At 48.2% G+C, this 24,500-nt stretch overlaps 1 protein-coding gene across 1 annotated transcript in view; it reads right to left on the reverse strand.

Moving 5' to 3' along the window:
* The window catches only part of HYDIN (HYDIN axonemal central pair apparatus protein), a 316,871-nt gene that overhangs the window by 64,219 nt on the left and 228,152 nt on the right, over nt 1-24,500 (reverse strand). Inside the window, 12 exon segments of the mRNA XM_045582700.1 lie at nt 70-242; nt 351-510; nt 3,680-3,799; nt 5,807-5,989; nt 6,198-6,400; nt 8,677-8,907; nt 9,652-10,278; nt 11,346-11,505; nt 13,552-13,693; nt 15,958-16,141; nt 18,333-18,470; nt 23,281-23,492. Of these exon segments, the coding sequence (XP_045438656.1) occupies nt 70-242; nt 351-510; nt 3,680-3,799; nt 5,807-5,989; nt 6,198-6,400; nt 8,677-8,907; nt 9,652-10,278; nt 11,346-11,505; nt 13,552-13,693; nt 15,958-16,141; nt 18,333-18,470; nt 23,281-23,492 (2,533 nt within the window).

The following is a 24,500-nucleotide window of genomic DNA, read 5'->3' on the forward strand; positions in this document are numbered from 1 at the left end:
GAGTTGGCCACCCTAGAACTAAATACTCTCTCAATTCCATCCCACTCTGGTGGCATCGAGAACGCTGACCTGTGCAACAGAAGCCGGTCAAAATGCAATTGCCTGGGTTCCACATCCAGTTCTGGGCGGACCCCCTCACAGCTTAATTTGAAGATGGCTGGTTCTGGGTTCTCCTTGATGCAGCAGACTATGCTGTCTTCAAAGACCCCAACAGCAGTAGGGTAGGCCCACACGGTCAGCAACTAGTGGAAGAGGCAAAACAAAGGGCATTTACACTGAGGGGGAGGCCAAGGCCTCAAATTTCCCAAGAAAGTCTTGCCCTGGGTGGACTGGCTTCCATGGGGCTGTACCTGCTTCTCGTTGGGTTTGAGAATCATGTTCGTGGGTTCCAGGAAGTAGGTGTTTGCTTTGACATCATTCTGGAAACAGAAGAACACCTCCGTGACCAGTGGGGAATTGTTCAGGATTGTCAGTGTCTCCATGTTGCCTGGGAACAAAGATGACTTATACCTGGAAGTGAACAAAAAACGAGGGATAAATTAGGAATGTGGATGTGAGGATTGACTGAGATCTCAGATGGAAAAGGCAGTGGTGGGGATCAAGACAATTCCAAAGGACAGCATTGTTACATGGAGGCAGCCTGATCCCCGGCCCCCAAGTCTCGGTCTCCTCATCTCTAAGATGGGATGATGATACCTTTTAGGATTTCTGGGAGTATTAAATGAATTTGTGCAGCCAATGCTCTTAACACAGCAGCAGATATCAAATGCTCAAAAAAAAAAAAAAAAAAAAAAAAAAAAAAAAAGGTAGTTATCATGGTAAAGAATTCTAAGAAATATACAGCTCTATCCTTTCCAGGGCTTGTATTCCCAGAAGAGCTGATCATCTGAGTAATTTACTTCACATCTGTCTCAGAGATGACCTCATTCACTGCCTTTGGCACCCGCACAGGATGTTACTGTTCCGCCATGGACCCATTTGGTGATGTTGGCTGTTACAGGGCTGTTTGTTTCCTAGTACATTAGGATGAGAGCCACAGTCAAAGCAGCCTGAGCCCTGAAAGCTGCTCAACTCTTGGCGCTCGGAAAAGGAGCGGTGGGAAGCACAAGAAATGCCAGGAAAGGCACACATCATCAGAGAGCACAGCGTAGGCCAGGAAAGCAAGGTACCCTAGCACCCACTGGTGCCCAGAAACAGCCCGCAAAGCTTTGGGGACAGGCTATGGTGGAGGAAGGAGAGAGAGTGCATGGCAGAGACCAAACCAGAGTCAGAGAGACAACACTGTCACTATCTGTGGGACTGCCGGAGGGGTGGTGGCTTTCACAGCCACCCTCCAGCGCTGTGCTATGAGCCTCACGTGTGCAATCCAGGGCAGTCTTCATAAGTCTGTAAGGTGGGTGCTACTGTTTTCCCACTTTTGCAAATTAGGACGCGGAGGCTCAGTAAGGTTTAAAGAATAAACGGATTATACCTGGTTGCTCTGGTCCTTGTTTCTGGGCCAGTGTAATTGTCCTTCTCCTGGACCAGTGCTGTTTGGCCTCAAATCCTGTGTTCCAATTCCAGTGCTGCCCTGAACGGCCATGTTTTCCCTGATTCCCACCATCAGGCTTCTCTGTACCTCATGCCCATCCACCTGACTCACACTCCTCTCTCCCAAGCCCTTCTCCAGGGCCTTAAAGATCCTCTCTATCATCAGCAAACCTTCTTCACTTTCACTTCAGGAAACAAACTGGGGGATTAAGGGAATGGGGGAACAAAGATGGCTCTTTAGCTCCACCAGCAAAATAGAAATAAACCCTCTATACTTATCACAATGCATGCTAGATTGAATGATGACATGTTGAGACCTTGGTTTCAGTTTGGGTCTTACCTTCCTGCCTATAGAATAAGGAATTTGTCTATAACTGAAAAAAACTAATATCACCAAAAATGTATGATCATCAACCTTACCTGGGCCTTCAATTTTGCTGGGAATCTTAATCTATTTTTCTAATACGCTCTCTCACTTTCCACAAAATCTTTTTCTCACTTTCTCTATTTTCTCAACATTTTTAATTTCCCTCCACTTCCCTCGCTGGGGAAGTCCTTCCATCATTTCCCGTGGAGACAACAGACAGTTGCATGGGAACCTTCTCACTGTTCCAACCAAAATCTGTAAGCCTCCCTGCACCTGAAACGATCTCACCTCGTCCCTGCTTGTAATAGATGAAGGCCACTCTTCCTGGCAGAGCCAATATCTACGTATTCCATTGTGTTGTCTTGGGAGCTGACAGCCTGTACTTTATCTTGCAACTCCAACCTCTCCCTCCCTGCTTCCCCTTGGCATTCAAACATTGTAAGAACTACCGTGTATGAACAGCCCTCCCTGAACTCCATGCCTCCCTCCCATTTTCAATTCCCTTCACAGCTGAGCTTTCCCAAAGAGCTATCTTTACACCTAGCCTTCATTTTCTCACCCTCCACGGACTCCTCAAATCACTTCACTTGGGTTACATCTTCAGAAATTCCCCTCAAAAGGGCTCTTGCTAAAGCCCCTGGGGACTTCCATGTTGTTGAATCCTGTGGACATTGATGTCCTCATCTCTTTACCTTCTCTGCTATATTCAATTGTGGTCAATAATACCCTCCTCTTAAACAACAAGAAAGCCCACTGTGTGAGAGAATATATTTGCAAATGTTATCACTGATAAAGGTTTAATCTCCAACATCTACAGACAGCTTATACAACTAAATAAAAGGAAAATGAATGATCCAATTAAAAAATAGGCAATGGACCTAAATAGAATATTTTCAAAAGAAGACAGAAGGAAGGCCAAGAGGCACATGAAAACATGCTCAAAGTCACTAATTATCCAAGAGATGCAAATCAGAATAACAATGCGGTACCATCTCACACCTGTCAGAACGGCCAACATCAACAAATCAAGTCTTGGCGAGGTTGCAGAGAAAAAGGAACCCTCGTGCACTGCTGGTGGGAATGCAGACTGGTGCAACCACTGTGGAGAACAGTGTGGAGTTTCCTCAAAAAACTGAAAATGGAACTCCCATTTGACCCAGTAATCCCACTCCTAGGATTATATCCCAAGAAACTAGAAACACCAATCAGAAAGGATATATGCACCCCTATGTTCATAGCAGCACAATCTACAATAGCTAGGATTTGGAAACAGCCTAGGTGCCCGTCAGCAAATGATTGGATAAAAAAATTATGGTATATCTACACAGTGGAATACTATGCTGCCATAAAAAAGGAACTATCATCATTTGCAGCAACCTGGATGGAATTGGAGAACATCATGCTGAGTGAAATAAGCCAGTCAATGAAAGAGAAATAGCACATGACCTCACTTATTTATGGATAATAAAGAACATTATAAACTGATGAACCAAAAGATAGATATAGAGACAGTAAAGCAATAAGCAGACTGTCAAATTATAGCAGGGAGGGGAGGGAGATCTGGGGGAGATAAAAGATCAACTGAAGGACTTGTATACATGCATATAAGTACAACCAATGGACACAAAACTCTAGGGTATAAGAACTCAGTTCTCCTAATTTGTGGTTCAGGGACCAAGGCAGCATTTAATAAAAGTTATGTCTACAGAGAAACTCTGCTTGTACCATTCATGAGCCCAACCCAGGGGTCTAAAATCTGTCTTGACATAATGGCACACTTACTTATCTCTTGATTTTCCACAAAGCAGTGGCCCAAAGCAAAAGGTGTCCATGCTTATAATATACTTCTTAAAGACGATCTCATCTGTTTTCATGTCCATCTTCCGCTGAGGGAATACCACTCTGAACACAGGGGAGGAAGAGAAGAGGAGAGGCTGCTTGAGAGGAAGTTCAATGCCACCCCCTGATGTTTACATGAACCCAACACTCCCTGTTCAGCAAAGGGTCCAGGTGTCTGGAGACAGAAGACTCTTAACTTGAAGACTTTTGTTGAGCTTTTATTCCTTTTCCTTCCCTTCCCCTGGCCTGAGTGAAAATAGTGTAGTTTGAACTTGAAAAAAAAAAAAAAAAAAGATTCCTACTACTGTCTTTCATAACGAGGGGCTGATGATAGAATTGAGTTGGGTGAACTGTTCTAGATAGATTTCCCAGCTAGAAAAATTCTCAAGAATCCCATAGAAAACTAGTTCTTGTAGATATTAACTAGTTTCTCAGTTCCTTGTCCAACGTGGCTCCTTAATCAGAACTGCAAAAGGCCCTCTTGGTGGACAAGCTATAAAAGGCCCCTTCCTTAGGGGTGGGGAGGGTGCTTGCCCCACTAGCTTGCTCAGCCAGGTGCCTTTATGTGGTGCATAGGGGGCTCATAAAAAAGTTCACCCATCGAGATTCACACCTATCACAGCATAAAATATCTTATAGTAGATATAAAACCTGTTTGTTTGCTTAATAGTTGAATAAGCAAAGTAACTGGTCAAATATTAGCTTCATCTCAATCTCATGGTATCACATCATTCCTGTGGCTTAGTCAGTGTCCAAGACACTAAAGCCCAGTATAAAAGGGTCTGGGAGTCTGTCCCAGTTCCACCTTGGTATTAATATTAAGAGTCTCCGTGTTCAGCCCAGTCAGCATGGCTCAGTGGTTGAGCATTGACCTATCAACCAGGAGATCATGGTTTGATTCCCAGTCAGGGCACATGCCTAGGTTGCAGCTCGATCCCTGTGTTTAGTCATTTAGTTGTCCCTCACTAACCCTCCTGCCAGCCTGGTCATAGGCAGCCATCTTGTGAGGACGTGAGGGTCAATTTGCATATTAGCTCTTTATTATATAGGAAAGATACTCTGAGTGGCCAGATTATTATGTATTTAGAGATCATAATAATCTGGCCACTCAGTGTATCTTCCCTATATAATAAAGAGCTAATATGCAAATTGACCCTCACGTCCTCACAAGATGGCTGCCTATGACCAGGCTGGCAGGAGGGTTAGTGAGGGACAACTAAATGACTGAACAGCAGGCTGCATGGGGTAACCAGGCCAACAAGGGGGGGGGGGAGTTGTGGGAGACCATGCCAGCAGGGAGGACAGTTAGGGGCAACCAGGCTGGCAGGGTGGCAGTTAGGGGTGATCAGGTCAGCATGCAGAGGCAGTGAGGGGTGATCAGGTCAGTGGGGAGGGGAGGCAGTTAGGGGTGACCAGGCAGGCAGGCAGGTGAGCAATTAGGAGCCAGTGATCCAGGATTGTGAGAGGGAAGTTCGACTGGCAGTTGGATATCCCCCAAGGGGTTCTGGATTGGAGAGGGTGCAGGATTTCCCCCCCCCATCCCCTGCACAAATTTCATGCACTGGGCCTCTAGTATATATATATAAAAGGCTAAGTAACTGGCTGACCAGCCGACTGGCTAACCAGCTGGTAAGTATGATATGCACCGACCACCAGAGGGTAGACATTCAAAGCAGGAGCTGCCAAGCTACAGCAACTTTGCAGAATGCCCTCTCCCATTCTGGGACCCCTCGGGGGATGTCAGACTGCCAGTTTTGGCCTGATCCCTGGCAAGCCAGGCTGAGGGACCCAACCTGCTGGAGGGAATCCCACTCACTCTGCAGATGCCCTTTAAGCCCTGGTGCTGCCGCAGGGCATGTCCAGCCCGTCTCACCCAGTACCACCCAGCTGGCCAATTTCTAATTTCCTTTCAATGTGCATGAATCCATGCACTGGGCCTCTAACACACACACACACACACACACACACACACACACACACACACACACATGAGCTTCCCTGTTCAAAGTAGCATGAAGGAAAACTAAAATGCGTCTGTCAATCTTCTCTTTGAAAACAAAAGACACTTACCTTGGGTCTTGGCAAATGTAAGGATAAGCACAAATGCCACGGCAATAAAGCTGGTACTGGCGGCAAGTTCCAAGGATCTCAAAGTTGAACGTCTGGTCATAGTTCCCAAGATCGGTAGCAGAGAACTGCACTCTCAACGTGGTTTCGCCATTGGCCGGCACGATCCACCGGAAATGATTCAATCTGCAGACGAGCACATGGGCATTTCAAGCGAGAACGCTTCCTTTGCTGCCTGGGAGGAGCCCTGTCCTGCTGGGGTTCTGCAGGGCGGTCCGCAGGGCCCCCTAGGCAGAGGCGCCCTGTTCCCATCGGGTACCCTGACGGCTGCCCCCTCCCATGTGGGGCGTGGGCACGTCTCTCCCCGGCTGCGGCTGGCTGCTCGGAGGCCCACCTGATGAACTTTTCCTGGGAGTGCTGCCCAGACAAGTTGTTCTGGTCCATGTCCGACAGGGGGGAAACGGCTCCGGAAACGGCCCCAGCGATGCCCTTCCTGTTGAAGGCGATACGACGTTTGTCCTTCAGAGTATCGCGTACCTGGTCCGTTTTTTCTTTCTGTTTCTGTTTGTTCCCTTTAGACGAGGTGTTCGGCTCCTCCTGGAATTAAATTAGAAACGAGCACAAGGTCGTACATGCTCATCTTACTTACGTACGAACAGGAGACACGGATGCCTACAGCTGGTGGCTGCCTGGAGCAGGCCAGGGCACAGCCTCCCAAACGAGAGTAGAAGAGAAGTAGAGGAGAGAAGTCTAGAACTTGACCATTCCCCGAGGAGGCCAAGACCTAAAGGAAGCTTGACTCTGGCAGGGACTGGGTTCCTATATTGCATTTTGTTGTCTTTCTTTCGTATCTTTTTTTGTTTGTTTATCCTCACCTGAGGACATTTCCCCCCCGTTGTTTTCAGGAGAGAGAGAGAGTAGAAGGGTGGAAGGTACGGAGAAAGAGAGAAACATTGATGTGAGACACATGGATTGGCTGCCTCCCACATATGCCCGACGGGGGGGATGGGGAGTGAACCGGCAGCAGAGGCACCTGCCCTTCACCAAGAATCAGACCCACGACTCTTCAGTGAGAGGGCTGATGTTCCAACCACTGAGCGAAACTGGCCAAGGCTCTTTAGTATCTTTTAACGTAGATCGCTTGCCCTCTATAATAGCACTGATTTTTTTTGGAGATACCAGTTCTGTGTTCTTACAGGACATTCCATAGTTTGAAATTTCCTGACTGTTCTCAGAGTGACATCTAACTTATTCCTTTATTCCCTGTATTTTCTATAAACTGAAAATTAGGCTTAAAAGCTTGATTAGATTTATAGATGCTGTGTACATCACACTCCACCACAGTGGGGGACAAGTAATGCCAGGTTGGCCCCCCCGTGACGGACGCAAAGTGTGTTCGTGTGGCTGGAGTGGTGCCTGCCAGATGTGGCCACGATAGACGCTTTCCTCCAAAGCAGGCCAGTCACCTGTGGGATGACACGCCAGCTTCAGGGAGCATCTTGTTCCCCAACAAACTGCTGCTTTTTGTACCCACTGGAGCGCCTTGATCACCGCCCCCCCCACCCACCCACTGCAGATGACAGAATAGTACTTTTCTCATTCGATTCTTTCTACAATTTCAGCTGTCATTCTTCTAGAAAGAAGAGCTAGCCTTTGTCAACTGGAGGTAAACTAGACCACCTCCTAAAATGGTTAAGCTAAAGAATGCTCAGCTCTTTCCTGGTAATGACCAATTTTCAGAAAAGAAAAATTGAGGTTGGCAAGATTTCTTTATCTTTTCCCCTGGGGCTTTGCTCTAGGAAGCCCTGCCCAAGGCTTGCTGGTCGGCGCAGATGTTGGCCTCCTGCTTACTTATAAACTGAAGACGGGCACATTCTCTGCCGCCCCTGGAGCTGTAGGCAGGGCCTAAAGGTAAATCTATTTGCTGCTGATTTTATTTAGTCTTTGCTGATGTGCAAGGTTTGTAGGTGGTCATGTGAAGAGATTAAAATTTTGGCCCACCATACTCTTCTGGGAATAAAAAGGCCCTCCATAATTTTGAATATATCAATACATATCCCCTGCACATCATCAGTCCAATCTATTTTTTTCCTTTGTTATTTGTTTTAGTCATTGCGTACATCTTTTCTTCTACTTTTACATTATTTCATGTTGTTGCTTATATTTTTAATCCAGCTGGAATTAATTTTACTGCGTTGTATCGGGCAAGAAGAGAAAAGAGCCAATTTTCCCATCACAGTTTCTTCAATAATCGGTGTTTTCTCTAGTGGCGTGTGTTCCCTTAATCTGTGTCAGTCGATTCTTGTATTCTTATGCACTGTGTACAATACTTAGCTTCATCCATGCTCTATACTATCTTTTTAAAAGACTAGTGTTGCTTTCTTTTTTTCATGCAGGTGAGCTCCTGACTAATTTGACAAGTTCCCTAGACCAGTGGTCAACAAACTCATTAGTCAACAGAGCCAAATATCAACAGTTCAATGATTGAAATTTCTTTTGAGAGTCAATTTTTTAAAACTTAAACTTCTTCTAATGTCACTTTTTCAAAAGAGTACCAGGCCGTGGTATTCTGTGGAAGAGCCACACTCAAGGGGCCAAAGAGCCACACGTGGCTCTCGAGCCACAGTTTGCCTACCACTGCCCTAGACCATGCCTGGGGAATGGATAGGTTGGAAGGTGAACATCAATCGTTTTCAGCTTCCTCTTGGGAAGCGGGAAACATCAGACCCGGGGAGAGGCTGGTGCGGGGTCCTCGGCAGTATCCCCAGCAGGTGGAGGGGAAGCACCTGAGCGGGCAGGAGCCCAGCACCGCGCTCCACGGCTGGCCTGTGGAGGGAGACGGCCGAGGTCAGGACGCGCTGCTCGCTCTTTACCTTCACGGAGCTGGTGGTGGTGGTGGTCGTCGAGAGGTCTGCTTCTGATTCCGCCTCTCTTTTCTCCTCCAGCAGGGCCAGCTCTTCGGAGAGCGGAATTAGAAACATAAAATGCTTCATGATTTCCGTTGAGGCCAATGGCAGCCGCTTCAGAGGGTAGGAGATGAGTGAGAATAAGACCGGAGGCGGGATGGGCAGTCCAGAGGTACCCAAGCCCAAGTAGTCTAGGATCTAAAGGAAAAACCCAGTGTTAATTTGCTGCGCAGAAGGCGGGCTACCTCTCACCTCCTCCCCCAGAGGACAGGGCGGTTCAGACTTCCTAGTGTTTCGACGTAGAAAAAGTTTGTCCCTGGGCAAAAGGCAGTGATAACCTCTGCCAAAGGCTTTTGGTTATGCAATACTTTTTGTTTTTAGGAACATAAAAGCCGCCTAATAGTATAATTTCCGTTAGTGTGGGAAGCTTATGGGAAAAAGTTTTTTGAGCCTGTTGCTTCACCCCACACCTGCCCGCCTTGTGAGCATGTAACCCTGCAAGTGGCTTTTTATGAGGTTAGACGGAATAACTTTGATCTGTGGAACTTTATATATGGATTCTCTCCAGGCAGAAAAGGCCCTTTTAGCCATTCATATTTTATCTAGAGGGGAATCAGAGATGAAGGGAATTAAGGGGATGTAGATGTTAATGTAGAAAGAAGTTCCTTCATGACAATTAGCACAGTACCCACTTCCTGACTGGTTACATCTCCATCTTAGAGAAGGATCTGTACCAGTACCCGCTACCTGATTGGCTACATCTCCATCCTGGAGAAGGGTCTGTACCAGTCCCTGCTCCCTGATTGGTTACATCTCCATCCTGGAGAAGGGTCTGTGCCAGTACCTGCTCCCTGATTGGTTACATCTCCATCCTGGAGAAGGGTCTGTGCCAGTACCTGCTCCCTGATTGGTTACATCCCCATTCTGGAGAAGGGTCTGTACCTGCTCCACTTTGGGAAGCTTGTCATTCTCCAGGATTTGCTTCCACTTGGAGCCTTCAAGGTCGGGTGTCTGGATATTTATGAATGGCACACCCAGGTCCTTCTTCCCTTCGTGGTCCTCCTCCCGGTCCGCCTCTCCTCCATCTGGCTGCTCCTCCAGGGCCCGGAGCCTCTCCAGCCGCTCCCTCTCGGCCCTCTCCCGCTCCAGGCGCTCCCGCTCCAAGCGCTCCTTCTCAGCGCGCTCCCGCTCGCGGTCCTTGCGGCCTTTGCGCCCGCCCGATGGAACCTGGCGCTGGTCATCGGGCTCGTGGGCCAGCTCCTCAACCCCAACGTGAGGCACCTGGATGCCTTGCTTCCGGTCCCAGTACATGAGGATGTTCTGGATATCCTTCAGCGTCTGCTCGTAGGTCTTAAACTTCTGGGCCAGAGGCTTGTCGGCTTCCTTCTGGAGGTCCCCGTCGCTGTCCTCTTGTTCCTGGGCCAGGGAAAACCCAAGGATGTTGTTATCTACCCCTTGGTTCTTTTTCCTTTTGCTCTGCTCTTCCTTCTCAGCCGCTCCCTGGTCCTTCTCAGAAGCTTTTGCTTCTACCGATTCCATCTTGCCTTCTACTTTGGAAAAGGCAAGAGTCTAGAAGGCAAAACATGTAACATAGGCTTAAAACGGTTCTTTTGGGGAGAGCAAATCACAGAATCACACGAGAAAAGACCAAGAGGATGCTTTGTTCTGTAAAAAGTCCTCTCGGGGATTCCAGCCACTTACACACACTTGGACTTGTGCCTAAGAATCACCGTGGGGACCTTTATCAAAATGTCCATTCTGCGGTCCTCTCTCGGTACAGACCTACAGACCTGGGCACAGTGACTTCGGTATGCATTCTGGCTGAGGGCTGGCACTCTGCAGGATCGGCAGGAAAAAATAACCTCAGCGGAATGGCCCCTCTACTCCTGCTTCCGGGTGCCCTGTGTGAGGCACAGGTGTTGTGGTCACTGACTCTTGCTCACCTACGGGGACCAGCCGGCACCTTGTCTGGGAGCCTGGCTTTCCCTTCACTCTCAGAATTCACAGTGCTGAACGAGCCACTGTGCACCCCTCAGCCACGATGGCCACCTGGGCGCTGCTTGGGCTGCTCTGCCCCCTCCCCATCACAGTGGACATAGACGTGACCCCCGAGCTTGACAGGTTGAAAGGCTGATGGTCCTTGTTCTGCAAGGACAAGCTGATGCTGAACTTCTTCCTGGATTATTCTTGCCAAGGGCAAGCTCACTGACTTGGGAACTTACTGGAGGCAAATCTTTACTCCCAGCCTCTTTAGCGCTGTCCAGGGGACTTTAAGAGATAATGTGAAGAGCAAGGGCTGTGGTTAGACACAACTGGGTGAGATCTTGGAATGTTGACTTCTTCTCTCTCAACCTCAAAGGGGGTTCCTGTCTTTGAACCTCGGAGGGTGGGGGTCAGGATGCCAAAAATGACAGGATTACATGAAGCATAAGCCCATTGCTTGGCACACAACTATTGCTCCACAGATGTTGGTCCCTTTCCTCCTACTTTCTGCTCCATCATAAAACCCACCTAGTAGTATCGGGTCAGTTTTCTGGGGGGGGGGGGGGGGCGGAAACGTGCTGGACTGAAGGGCCAGCTACAATGGTTGGTCCCACTGCTTTCTCCTAGGGGAAGGAGCAAGAGAGGGCTGCTACCTGCCGGCTGGGCTGAGATTTCTTCAGGGATGATTCATCCTTTGCTGCCACTTGCTTTGTTTTTCTGGTCTTCTTTTTTTGCTCATCTTCTTCCTTCTGTCGCTCAAGCTCCTGTTGTAGCTTCTTTTCATGCAACTCCCTTGCCAACCTCTCCAGCTCCCTTTATGAAACCAGACAGAGAAAGCTGAGTTCAGAGGCCACCGGCTCGAGCTCCTTCCTGTCTGGGATTGCTGGGTGGGAGGTGAGGGGAGTAGCAGGATGGTAGGGGGTGGGAACCTGTGGTCGAGTTTTCTTGGGCATAAAAAGAAAAAAACACACACACACACACACACAAAACAATGAAAGCTCGGAAACTAGGAAGGGAGGAAGGAAAAGAGAAAGGAAAAAGGGAGGGAAAGATGGCTCACATCTATATTGAATGGTCTTTCAGCAAAACGGATGGACTGAAACGCAACTAAGAGTTCTCACTTAGGCCTGACTGGTGTGGCTCAGATCTATGCACCAGGAGGTCACAGTTCGATTCCTGGTAAGGTAACATGCCCGGGTTGTGGGCTCGATCTCCAGTCGGGGGCCTGTATGAGGCAATGACCGATGATTCTCTCTCACCATTGACGCTTCTATCTCTCCCTCTCTTTTCCTCTCTGAAATCAATAAAAATATATTAAAAAAAAAAAAAAGAGTTCTCACTTAATTTGTATTTCTATTCCAACATCCTTTCCTAGGAGAGCAAGGCAGTGGCTGAAAGTAGGCTTGATGTTTTAAAAGAAGCCCTCAAAGATGGTTCTGATATTAGTACAGTATCCCAGCTCCCTACACTGTCATCTTATGGTCAGAAAACAAGAAAAGGTGTTTTCAATAGCAGTCCCTACCATGGCTAGCTTGGCAGCACAACACTGGCTCTGACAGCCACATTCCTCTCCTCTTTCTTTTCCTTCCTGCTATGAATTCAGCTGTGCCTGCCCTGCTGCTAATGGCAGTGAGGGCACCAAGGCCAGGCACCAGTGTGAACACATGTGGAGGGAACAGCATCTCTAGCGTTACAAAACCCACCTATTTTCATCTCCGGGAGTCCCTGGTTGTTCTTTGTTGCTGTGGCTCTCCACCCACTGAAGCTGAATCATTACTGTGTGTGTATGTGAGTGCATGCGTGTGTGTGTGTGTGTGTGTGTGTGTGTGTGTGTGGCACATGACATACAGGTCATTGTTGAGCTCTGATGACCAGACATGCATTTTCTAAGTCTACTTTCAGATGAATGCCTGAAAGCAATGGCCTGGATGAGAAAAAAAGATTCCTTTGGAATTCCAGAATGAGGCTTTCAGACCCCTGGAAGACAGGCATTTTACAGTGGACCAAGCAGGGGAAGAACTGAGGGTCTCCTTGCAGGCTCTGTGGGGGTTAGTGGGAGGAGCCTGCGGGTGGAAGGAAAAGGCAGAAGGAAGGAGATAAAATTGCAGGCAAGCATCTTGGCTCTGCCCCCTCCAAAGCTGGCATCCTAGGGAGTGGTAGGAAATGGGACCCCCTTCCCCCAGCACATCTGAAGGCAACAAGGACATATATCTCACTGCCTGAAACAGCAGCCCTGCATCTGCTGGGCCCTAGGGGATGTGGAGGGGGTCCGGTCATTCCCATGTGGTCCCAAAGATGGGCCTAGAAAGGGCTGACAGCGCTGGCTGGGAGCACGCTCTGGTCTTTGTGAGCTACTCAGGCCGAGGATCAAGCTGGAGAAGCAGCCAGACCTCAGGGGATGGATGGCACCACCCGGGGCCAAGCTGATGGCCAGGGAAGGAGGAGAAATGGCCGAGTTCTGGGGAGCAACCACCATGCTCTCCCTCCCCTTCCCCCCCCGTGCAGAGAGTGGTCCCTGGTCACCTGTGCAGAGAGTGGTCCCTGGTCACCACACCTGGGGCACAGTGGTCTGGGGAGCCAATGGAAGCCCTAGGATAGCACTGGGGCCAAAAGCCCCTCCCCCATTACATGGCATAGCTTCACCCAGCCCCAGTGTCCCTGAGAGAGGAGGAGGGAGAGGAGAACGAAGAGGCCCTGCAAGGCAGGGTGTTTTCCTGCTCCCAGTAGGTCATTCTCCTGGTCCCTCGTGGCCATGGCTGCCACCCTGGAGGACGACCCTGGTCCCCGGGATGGGCTGTGGATCCCATGGGAGTTGTTCCCAGGGGAATGGGCCCGCTTGGGCTGGCCCTTGACTCTAACCTCTTCTTCCTCTCCCGCAGGGCCTGCTGAACCTCTCGATTGAACGCGATTTTCTCCTCCTCTGTCAAGGCATCATATTCTTCCTCATCCATGTTCTGGAGACGCTCCTTCTCTTTTTCGAGCGCCTCCTTCTGTTTCTGCTCTGTGCGGGGGGAACAGAGGCAGGAAGGGGAGGAAAGTCACACCCAGCTTGCGGCGGGGAGAGGTGGCTGGGGTGGCAGCAGCATGCCTAGTCCGTGGTGGGGCTTCCTCAGTCACACAGTTCCAAAACCAGTCTCCGTCTGTGGCCGGCTGAATAGCGGCCCCAAGGTGATGAGTTCCCCTGGGGTCAGCCATAGTTCCGGAGAAGATGAGTGGGAACAGTGAGATCCTGGGTGAAAGAGGGCCGTGCCTGTTGTGAGAAGAGTCAAGTCTACCCATGTCCTGATCCCCAGAGCCCACGCCTATGTCCCCCTGACGATGTAGGAAGGATGTGGCAGATGTGATGACGCTAAGGACCGTGGGTTGGAGAGGTTTTCCTGGATTATCTGAGTGAACCCAATACAATCACAAAGGGCTGGAGTCGGAGAAGGTGATGCGGTGATGAAGCAGAGGGAGAGTCGACGTGACAACAGAAACAAACGCCAGTGGGCTGTGAGGTAGGGATCATGAGCCAAGGAAACAGCAGGCCTCTAGGAAGTGGGAAAGGGAAGGGGGGGAAGGGATTCTCTCCTGGAGCCCATGAAGGAGCCCTGCTGACACCTAGATTTTAGGACTTCTGACCTCCAGACTGTGTAAGATAACACATCGGTATTGTTTTAAGTCACCCCATGTGTGGTAATGGGTTACAGCAGCGATAGGAAATATACCACCCACTGGCATCACCCTTTCTGAGCGTAGCCACTGAAGAGCTCAGGGCGACAGGACTCAGGATCGCCTTCCATGCCTGACGCTTCAGGTCCAGAGGGTGGTTCACACTCAGCACAAAGGTAGCTAGCTGGCTTCTCTAGCCGGCTTCTCGTTCACACGTCACTGGCATGCTAGTCACGCCTTACATTCTCGTTTTAGCTCTGGGCTCAGAGATTTGCATTTGAGTCCTTTTCCCAACACTTACCCAGGGACAGAAGCAGATAAGAGAAATAATTCCTCCTTTGTAGGGTGTTGTGGGCTCAAATAAGCAATCATGCAAAACCCAGTGCCTGGCATATTCATAAATGTTCATTAAGCATTAGATTTGGATATAATAATATTATTACATTTACTGTCTCAGGGCTTTTTCAAAATGCAACTGTGAAAAACTTCAATCCACAGACAACTGAGAAAGTGAAGAGAGGTGTTTTAAGTCGGTCCTCGTGGGGACATGAGCTTTCTGGAAAACGAGGAGCCTGGAGGTTGAAATCCTGCCTGGTCATTCTTCCTAACCATCTCTCTCTGAGTGAGAATGGAAGGAGGCAGTACGAGTTCTGTTTAAGAACTAAGAGAGCTCAGTGCTTGTGAATATTCCCTTCACTGGAAAAGCATTACGATTTGTGTGGATTGTTCTAGAAGAGAGAGGGAAGGCCACGAGGGGAAGGGCAGTGATAGGGATGGAGTGTGGGCCAGAGCAGGACTCTACCTCCCAGGGATAGTGCCACCTCCTCTCTTGGGGCCACAATTTGCTAGTTCTGCTTCTGACGAAATTGGGAACTTGTTCACTAATATTACTCTGTGTGCATGTGCCTGTTTATCAATCAGTAAAAATTATTTCCAAACTACTGGTGTAACAACAGGAAAAAAACAAAAAAAAGGAAAGGCCTTAGAGTTACACAGACCTTACCAACTTGGCATGTGATCTTACATAATATCTCTGAGCCTCATTTTCCTCATCTGTAAAATGGGAACAACAACACCATTTGAAGACCTCTAATATGTACTCAAGGTCTGCTGCACAGCCTGGTACACAGTAGGCTAAAATGTAGACTGTGTTCCGTAATGTTTAGCAGCACCTCTAGTTTTTACAGGAACTGCTAAAGCACAAACACAAACAAAAACCAACAAGCTAACCGTCCACCTGAGTCCAGATGGGACTTGTGGTGTGTTCCCCGGGGGTCAGGTGTAGTTCCGGAGAAGATGAGTGTGCACAGTGAGATCCTGGGTGGAAGAGGGCTGTGCCTCTTGTGAGAAGATCCAAGTCTACCCTTCCCTCTGTGATCTCTCCACAGGCCCTTTCTGCCTCAGTTTCCTCACACGCAAAGTGGACGAAATAAGAACTCCCAGACACCTTGTGAGGCAGAGGTGGGGCACCCACGAGATGGCAAATGTAATAGTTTCAGTGAAGCCCAGTGGGTCATCCTGCCAGGGAAGCTTTTACAAAAGGCAGATGCTTACAGGGGAAGGAAAGACTCGTGAGGGCCTGTGAGGGACAGCCCAGAAGGGTAGGGGCCTTGCCTTCTTGCTCCTTTTTGGCTTTCTCCTGGGCCTTCATGGCTGCGTAATCCTGGGCCATGTTGAGGACGTAGATGTGCTCCCGGTTGCCAATGGCCTTCAGCAGGCAGAGGAGAGCAAAGGCTGCGTTCCGAGCAAAGAGTGTCTCAAGGCCGTCAAACACCACTCCCAGGCTGCAGTCATTCAGCTGAAACCAGAGAGAACAGAGGCAGTTACCATGGCCACCGGGCCATCTGTTCTCTATAGAGCTGCTTGTTCTTCTGCCAGTGCTTTTACTGGAGCTGCAATTGCTTCTGCAAACCTGCTGAGCCCCGATGAAAGTACCATTCAGCTCCCTGTGAAACTCAAGGTGCTGTTATAAAATCAAAGAGGAAAGTAAAAATATTTGATCAGTCATGGAAGAGCTTCATCGTTGTACATACTTGAAGAGCAAAGGGTTTATGCTGTCTCTATGGAAACAAAGAAAACAAACTAAATGTTAAAGTGCTGGTCTGGGAAGACCCGGGAGACCCAGGGAAGGAAGATGCAAGGAAACATGTCCTCGTGTGCAGGGTCATAGGCAGCAAGGACAGAGGTAGCAGATGGGCCATTCTTAGTGGTATTACTGCCTTGCCGTGTAATGCTTTTGATACTATTAACCATTCAAGAATAGTCTCTTTGCATGGCAGTCTTACTCAAAGTGTAGCGCATACACTGGCTGCCACTGGCCAGGGACAGGTTACTACCAGTATTTGACGAGGCAAGAAATCTTGGGTCAGAATGTAAATCGATGACATCACTAAATACACGACTTAATTCAAGTCTGCATTTTTTCTTCTTCTTCTTTCTTTGTAGCAAGACCTTGTGGATGAAGGAAACCGTGCAGGCTCCATGTCTCAACAAAGATCAGTACTCTGAGGAGCACAGCTTTACTGGCTTCCTTTGGGCTTTCCCAGTGATTCACAACCTTTAATCTGGATTCATGAAATACCTGCACATGTATGTGACCTGCTTGTTCAAGTGAGTTGAGGGCGATGGTGCCTGGAACATAGCAGCCGTCCAAACATTACATAAGTAATTTCCAGGAACAACGTTCTTCCTCTGCTGGGAACCTCAAGTCTGATTTTATTATATTTAAACTAGAGGCCCGGCTCATGAAAATTCATGCACTGGAGGGGATGTCCCTCAGCCTGGCCTGCCCCCTCTCACAGTCCGGGAGCCCTCAGGGGTGGGAGGTGACCTGGCGATCAAGGGAAGGCAATACCCCATCACACCTCTGCTGCTGCCACTGCTGGCAGCACAAGCCTTGGCTGGCCCTGGTTACCTGAACCTCAGGTGGCCCTGGGAAGCTGGGCAGCCACCATCCGAGGCTTGCCTGTGCCTTGGGCTGGCCCTGAGTGGCTGGGGTGCTGAGGGGACTGAGTGCCGCCATCTTGTGGTGTGGCAGTCAATTAGCATATTCCCTCCTATTGGCTGTAGGTGCGGCCACCTTTGTGATGGTGTGAAGGTCAATTAACATATTATTACAATACCAGAGGCCCTATGCGTGAAATTGGTGCAAGAGTGAGCCTTCCTTCCCCTGGCTGCCAGCACCGGCTTCCCTTTGGCACCCGGATCTAGACTTCCCTGTAGCCCTGGTTTCGTCCAGAAGGTCATCCAAGATGTCCAGTCTAATTAGCATATTACACTTTTATTATTATAGACTAGGGGCCCAATGCACGAAATTCATGCAAGGGACTTGGCCCTCACAGCCCCGGCTTCCTCTGGAAGGTTGTCCAGATGGTCATTCTGCTATTCGGTCTAATTAGCATATTAACTCTTTATAATGTAGGATTATTGACTATATTCCATATGCTGTACTTTACACCCCTGTGACTATTTTTTGACTACTAATTGTAGTTCTTAATCCTTTCACTCAGCCCCCCAAGTCTCCCTCCCATCTGACAACCTTCAATTTGTTCTCTATTTTTAATGAGTCTCTTTCTGTTTTATTTATTTTATTCTTTAGATTCCACATATAGTGAAATCATATGGAACATAACCTGCTTTTCTCACTTAATAACATGTCAGAAGCAAATTTACAGCAATTAACATGTCTCCAAATTTTAATTCTGAACGGCTCCACCTTACAGTTTTAAAACCACCACTGAGGGTTGTGGTGTGACTCTTCTGATCACCGGTCCTTCAAAGTGAGTGGCTTCAGGCGGCAGACTGAGCCAGGGCCCGGGACTGACAGGACTGTCAAAAGGACACGTAAATGACGGGTGAGGGTGAGGAAACCCATCTTTCCTCTCCAGGGCCCGGGGTTCTACGCTGCTGTGGGTGATGAGGGCTCGGTCTCGGCTCGGCCTGGGAGAGGTGTGTGAGCCCTGCAGCTCCATGCACGAGTGTGGACGCACCTGTATGCGATCGGCCAGGATCTGAACAAGTATTTCCTCAGGGAGCACACAGCTGAGGAGGCCGGTCTCACCTCCGATGCTGGTGCTGACACTAATCTTTCGTGGTGTGGGCCCCGAGGGGAGAGGACTGGAGGAGATCTGTTGAGAGAAGGTTCAGAAGTTAGAACCCAGCTTGGTGTCCAAACAACTTCTACACATACAAGCCACGTGACCTCAGGAAAGTCATATCGTTTCTCTGGGCCTCGCTTCCTCATCTGTAAAACAGGATATTCCTATCTTCCTCAAAGAATTGCCACACACCTTGAGTGCGAACACCAATTGGAAGGTGCTTTGTGTATGTACTGAACAGCATCCATTTGTTCCTTCAATCAAATATTCTTTGAGGACCTACTATGCACCAGGGCCTCCTGCAGTACCAGGGACACAACAACACACAAGCCTGACAATGTTGCTGCCAGTCTGGTCCTTGCATTCAAGTGGCGGGGAGACAGAAAAGGGACAGATGAATATACAAATCAGTGATAATTTCACATAGTAATGAATGCCGAGGAGAAGATGATCAGGCAAGGGAATAAAAGGCAATGACAGGGTTGGACAATGGCTATTGAGAAAGGGTGGTCACATTACCCGGGTATGAGAGAATATGAAAGAACAAGACAAGATCCCACAAGAAGCATCTTTCTGAGAGGCGTCTTTCTCAAGTTTCCTCAACACTACTGCATGTGTGGGTATTTGGGGAGCACATGGGAGCCAAGTCCATTGGGAACTGAGTGAGCAATGGGAAAGGTGGTCAGGCGTAAAGTCAAAGACATAGGCAGGCCAGAATATGCAGGGCTTGTCAACTACGGTAAGAAATGTGAATGTTATTCCAAGTATTATGGGAAGTTGTTGGCATGTCTTAGGCAGACAAACGATTGGACTTTTATTTTTTTATTTAAATAAATGTGTTTTTAAAAAATTTATTTCAGGGAGAGGAAGGAAGAGGGAGAGAAGGGTAGAAACATCAATGATGAGAGAGAATCACTGAGTGGCAGCCTCCTGTATGCTCCCTACTGGGAATTGAGCCCGTGACCCCTAGCATGTGCCCTGATTGGGAATCAAACCATGACCTCTGGGTTAATAGGTTGACATCCAACCACTGAGTCACACTGGCCAGCTGGACTTTTATTTTTAAGAGAGCATTGTACCTGCTGCATGAGGTGACAAGAGTGGCAGCAGGAAGGCGAGTGGGTCATATAGCTCCATGATCAAGGCAGGAGATGATGGCAGCAGGATGCCCACAGTGGAGGTGGTAAGAAGTGGCTGATACAGGATATATTTTGGAATAGAGCCAATAGGATTTGAGACGAGACATGAAAGAAAGAGAGGCATCAAGAATGACTCCTTGATGACCTAAGCAAATTGAAAAATGGTGAAGTTATTTATTAAGAAAGAGAAGACTGAGGAAAAGACAAGTTATTGTTGTTATTATTATTATTATTATTATTATGTATTGTTTTGTTTTATTCTTTTTTGGGGGAGCAACAACCACTTTTTTCAACATATAAATTTTGAGATGCCTCTAAGCCATTTGGTAGAGATATTAAATGTGATTTGGGTATATGAACCTAAGCATGAGAAGAAATTAGGGCTAGAGATAGAAATTTGAGGGTCCTAAGCATAATGAAAATATTTAAGCATTTTAAAAGTTAAGAAAACATTGAAGTATATGAAGAAAATATTTAAGTATTTAACTAATGAACTGGAAGAGATTACCTATAAAGAAAAAGTAGATACAAAAAGTAAAAGAGTAATGACTTAGTCTTGGCCTACTCTGAAAAATCAGTTATCTGAAGATGTAGGAGTGGAGAGTCATTAATGAGGTAGAGGGAAAGTAGAAGAGTATGGTGTTTTGGAAACCAAGTGAAGAAAGCTTTTCTGGAGGAGGGGTTATCAGCTGCCAAGAGATCATGCAAGATGTACAGGGGAAATAAACAAATGGTCGAGAGAGGGGACCCCTGCAGGAATTTAGCTCTTGGGTGAGAGAGAAGGGATCGGGTCCACTTGCAGGGCCTTGGTTAAGAGCAGGGACAGTTGCTCAGCTGTATGGAAGGCATGGCATTGGCTTAGGATCAAGGCTGTCTGGTAGATTTGGTGGTGGGAGGATAAGGCATTGTCTTCTGGTTGTTGCTAAGATCCCTCATCTTCTGATCATTAGCTAGGAATGAGGAAGAGGCTTGGAGAGTGATGACAGCCAATAAAATAGTTATCTTGAAGAGATTGAGGGCAAATTTGCTAGGACAGACCAAAGGGTCGGCTTGAGATTTGGAGTCTTCAGCTTAAATTAAGACCATTCAGGAGAGATGTTCAGCTGTCCTGAAGGGAGGAGGTGGAGAATGGGGTTTACCAGGGCTAAAGTTTTGCTTGAAAAGTACTAAGAAGGGGAAGGGGCAAATTACCTTATATTATAGGCCATGTCTTCGTTATGTAACATATCATACATTTCTTCCCACTTGCAACTGATGACTGCAATTCATCAGAGAGCTCATGCTCGAGGAGAATGTTAGAAGACCAAATGGCCATCTCCATCTGGGTAGAGCGCTCTTACATGTGACTGCTGTCCAAACGGCTGGAGGCCTGTGCAGGCAGCCACATGTGGGGATCTGTGAGGTCTGGTTTCTATTGTGAACGTGGACAGGCTTTAAGTTCCCTGTTCAGTGAAAGGGGATTGAAGTCCGCATTGGGGTTTTCTGTTGCCTTTGGTATATTCCAAAAGGCCTTACATCACTGTTCAGATGGACCGAACCAAACCAAAGGAAATGGTTCCCCATGACACCCTATTAAATACAGAAAAATGGCTTTTGGTTCTTCCATACATACCTATGTAAAGAACATGTATTAGATATTGGGAAAGAGGGTTGAAAGGATGTTGTTTCAAAATAAATGGAATCAATGGTTTCAGTTTCCAAGGTGTTAAAAAAACAACAACATGTGACTAAAGTAAAGACCAGAGAGGTCACTTGGCACAAATTCAACCCTGGGTGATGCCCCATCTAACCATCTCCTGTCACACAAAGACCTTCGCCTCCAGTCCCTCCACTTGCCCCATCCAGTGCTCCACTACTCACATGCCCTCCATTTACCTGCCCCAGCCAATGTGCGGGCATCCTCTCTTATAAGGACCTTCATCTTCACTCTATCCACCTTAGCAATCTTCTCTAAAACGACCTCTCCCACCACCCCTACAGAACTCTACACTGTAACAAGACCTACACACCTTTCACCTTTCCTATGTCTCTCATTCTATTGTCCCCTTAGTTTCTTCCCTACCTAGGCTGTCTTCCCATATTGATGCCACTTTTAACTCCCTTGCCCCTTATTCTGAGCATACCCTGTCCTTGCAGTGATGAAAACGCCTCTCTCTGCCTCTGAATGGGGTGCTGCCGGGAGCCCCTTAGTGAAATCTGTGAACTGATGGCTTCCTGTCTGGCTGGGCCAACAGCATTCCAAACTACCTTTTCTTTTGTCCACCACCAACTTCCGGTTCTGTTCGTCACAGTGGACATACTGGTACTCAGCCACTCTCCTTAGGTTGCTCTGCAACCCGACCTCCTCGATATTTCTGGGAAAGACTCAGAGGCCTGCACACATCTTAGAGTTATCCAGTGAGACCTCCTCCAAATTCTGCTCTCCACCTTGCTTCTGCCACATGCAGCTCCATCTGGTTTTCCCCTTTACTAACTCTAGAAGAAGCTAGCTCCTGGCTTTTAAATTGTGTTTAATCCTGCCTTTTTTTTTTTTGTCTCCTTCTGGACCGGCATGCCCTCTTGGGTGGATCATCACCTTGTATTTTTCCTTCGTATATTTATAGACTTCCTTTCAAAAAAAGAACTCTCTTGACCCTGGGTTTGCCCCTCTGATAAACTCTTATCTTTCTTCAATTTCTTTCAAACATCTCAGAAACCTACCATCACTGGACTCTACTTTCTGAGTGACAGCTCGTCACACACTTGTCTGTCATGGTGCCATCCGTCTTTGCCTTCAGCACCTGCTATTCTCCTGAGATTGTTCTCAAAGTCCCTTGGCACATGGCTCCAACTCTCTGACTTTTTAATGACTTTCCAAGACTCCCTTGTAGGCATCCCACAACTTATATTAATGTGTTTTTTTTTTTTTTTTTTTTTAAATCTTTAGCATTCCTTTAGTATACCATTGAGCCATATCAAATTGCTATGGAGTTCCCAAATGGTTGAATATTGGCAATTTTATATGGTTTAACCTAATTCTTTTTATACAGCTATTTGTCACCAGTTTCTTTTTTAAAAAGATCCTCACTCAAGGAGTGAAGATATTTTCCCATGATTCTAGAGAGAGTGGAAGAGAGGAAGAAGGGAGAGAGAAGGGAGGAGGAAGAGAGAGAGTGGGAAACAGTGATGTGACAGAAACACATCGACTGGTTGCAAACACACTGATTGGTTGTCTCCCACACGTGCCCTGAGGGAGGATGGAGACCGGACTTGCACCCAGATACCTACCCTGGACCGGGAATTGAACCTGCAACTCTCCGGTGCACAGGCTGATGCTCTAATCACTGATCCTCACAGGTCAGGGAACCAATCTCATTTTATTGCAAACATTTGAAGGTGCGGTTCTTTCACTGGACCCTTAGTAGAGATCGAGTGCAGTGATTTTGCTTTCTTTGTCTTCACTTTGCCAGCATTCAGCCCAGTACCTATGCTATTATTGAACACCTGCTGGATGAACCTCCTTTCAAAAGGAGTGGTGCAGAGACAGTGCTCGGGCCTGCCTGGCAAAGGCACCCGTTGGATGAATTTGTGCTGACCTGGCTGCAGGATGCTGAAGACAAGGAGGAGAAAGAGAGGGAGAAGAAGGAAGGGGGGGAGGAGGAGAGAGAGGAGGAAAAGGAGGAAGGATCCCAGCCCTGTCTCTGGGCAGCCCTGGTTTGTACCTGCGGTGTTTCAGACACGTGCTGGTGATGCTGCTTCTGAGAGCCAGAGCCATGCTCTAACTTGTTTTTGGCGAGCAGCATGCTCCCACGTACGGACTTTGCAGATTTCACTTCGGGGTTTACCAGAGAGGTTTCCGACATTAACCTGCCCAGGGTCTCACTGCTCGTTCGTGACTGTCCTACGCCAACTTGACTCGAAGCAGTCTCCTGGACTACACAGAGAGAGTGGGTTTGTATGAAAAGTCACCTTAGGAGAAGAAGGAAATCGCAGTGGGGATGGCATACTGAGAGCAGGGAGGACTGGGTGACCGTGGTTCCATGGAGAGCCTGGCCTGGAGTTCCGGGCTTTTCCCTGCTCAGGCCCGTATTATCGCTCACTTTCTCTTCCAGTCCAGAGGGCAAGCATTTTGGAGACAGCCCTGCCTCGGGAGCCTAACACCTGCCCTTCTGTGGTCCTAGGCAGTGGTGATGTCAATGAGTGGCATGAGATGGCGCTGCCCAAATGAACCAGTAGGCTGAGTAACAACAGCGAGCCTGTTGGTAAGCATCGCTTTAACCTGAAAGTCTTCGTCTCACCTCTGCCATTCCTTCCAATCAGATCGCCATCCCTCCCAGGAAGTACCGCTGAGCTGTTCCCTTTCAGAACCAGTGGTCGATGTAATTATTTAAAAGGTTCCATGACAGCTGTTCAGAAAACTCCTGGCCCTCATAACCTCCCAACCACAGTGGCAAGGCCCCTGCGACCTGCTCTCCTGATTGCCCGCCCCTGACCCCCCACTCCACGTCTCAGCCTCACAACCCCTCCTGTAATGGCAGTGTTCCCCCAGGTCCCAGACTGCCCTGTCCATCCTTTCTTTGTGGAACTTCCCGGGCGGATTTCCTCTATTCCAGCTGCCGCACCTGCCACTTTGCGGAGGAAGACTCCCCAGTTATGCCCTTGGGTTGACATTCTGTTCTCAGACAGGGAGCTCAACTTCACGATATGTCACAGGACATGAACAGCTCCAAAGACCACAGAGTTTATTTGCCACAAAAGGAAACAAAAATCTAAGAGAACCAGAATTACAATATGATTCAGCTCGAGGTCCCCACTGGAGGGCAGCAGAATATGTCACCCCAACATATTACTCCAGGGGATTCAGGACATGCCGCCTCAAAACTGCTGCTTCGGGATTCTGATTCTTTTGGGCTGTGGGCAGCTGGAAACCGGCAAAGGCTCA

The sequence above is a fragment of the Pipistrellus kuhlii genome, unplaced genomic scaffold (assembly GCF_014108245.1).
Source record: "Pipistrellus kuhlii isolate mPipKuh1 unplaced genomic scaffold, mPipKuh1.p scaffold_m20_p_17, whole genome shotgun sequence".
Taxonomy (NCBI): domain Eukaryota; kingdom Metazoa; phylum Chordata; class Mammalia; order Chiroptera; family Vespertilionidae; genus Pipistrellus; species Pipistrellus kuhlii.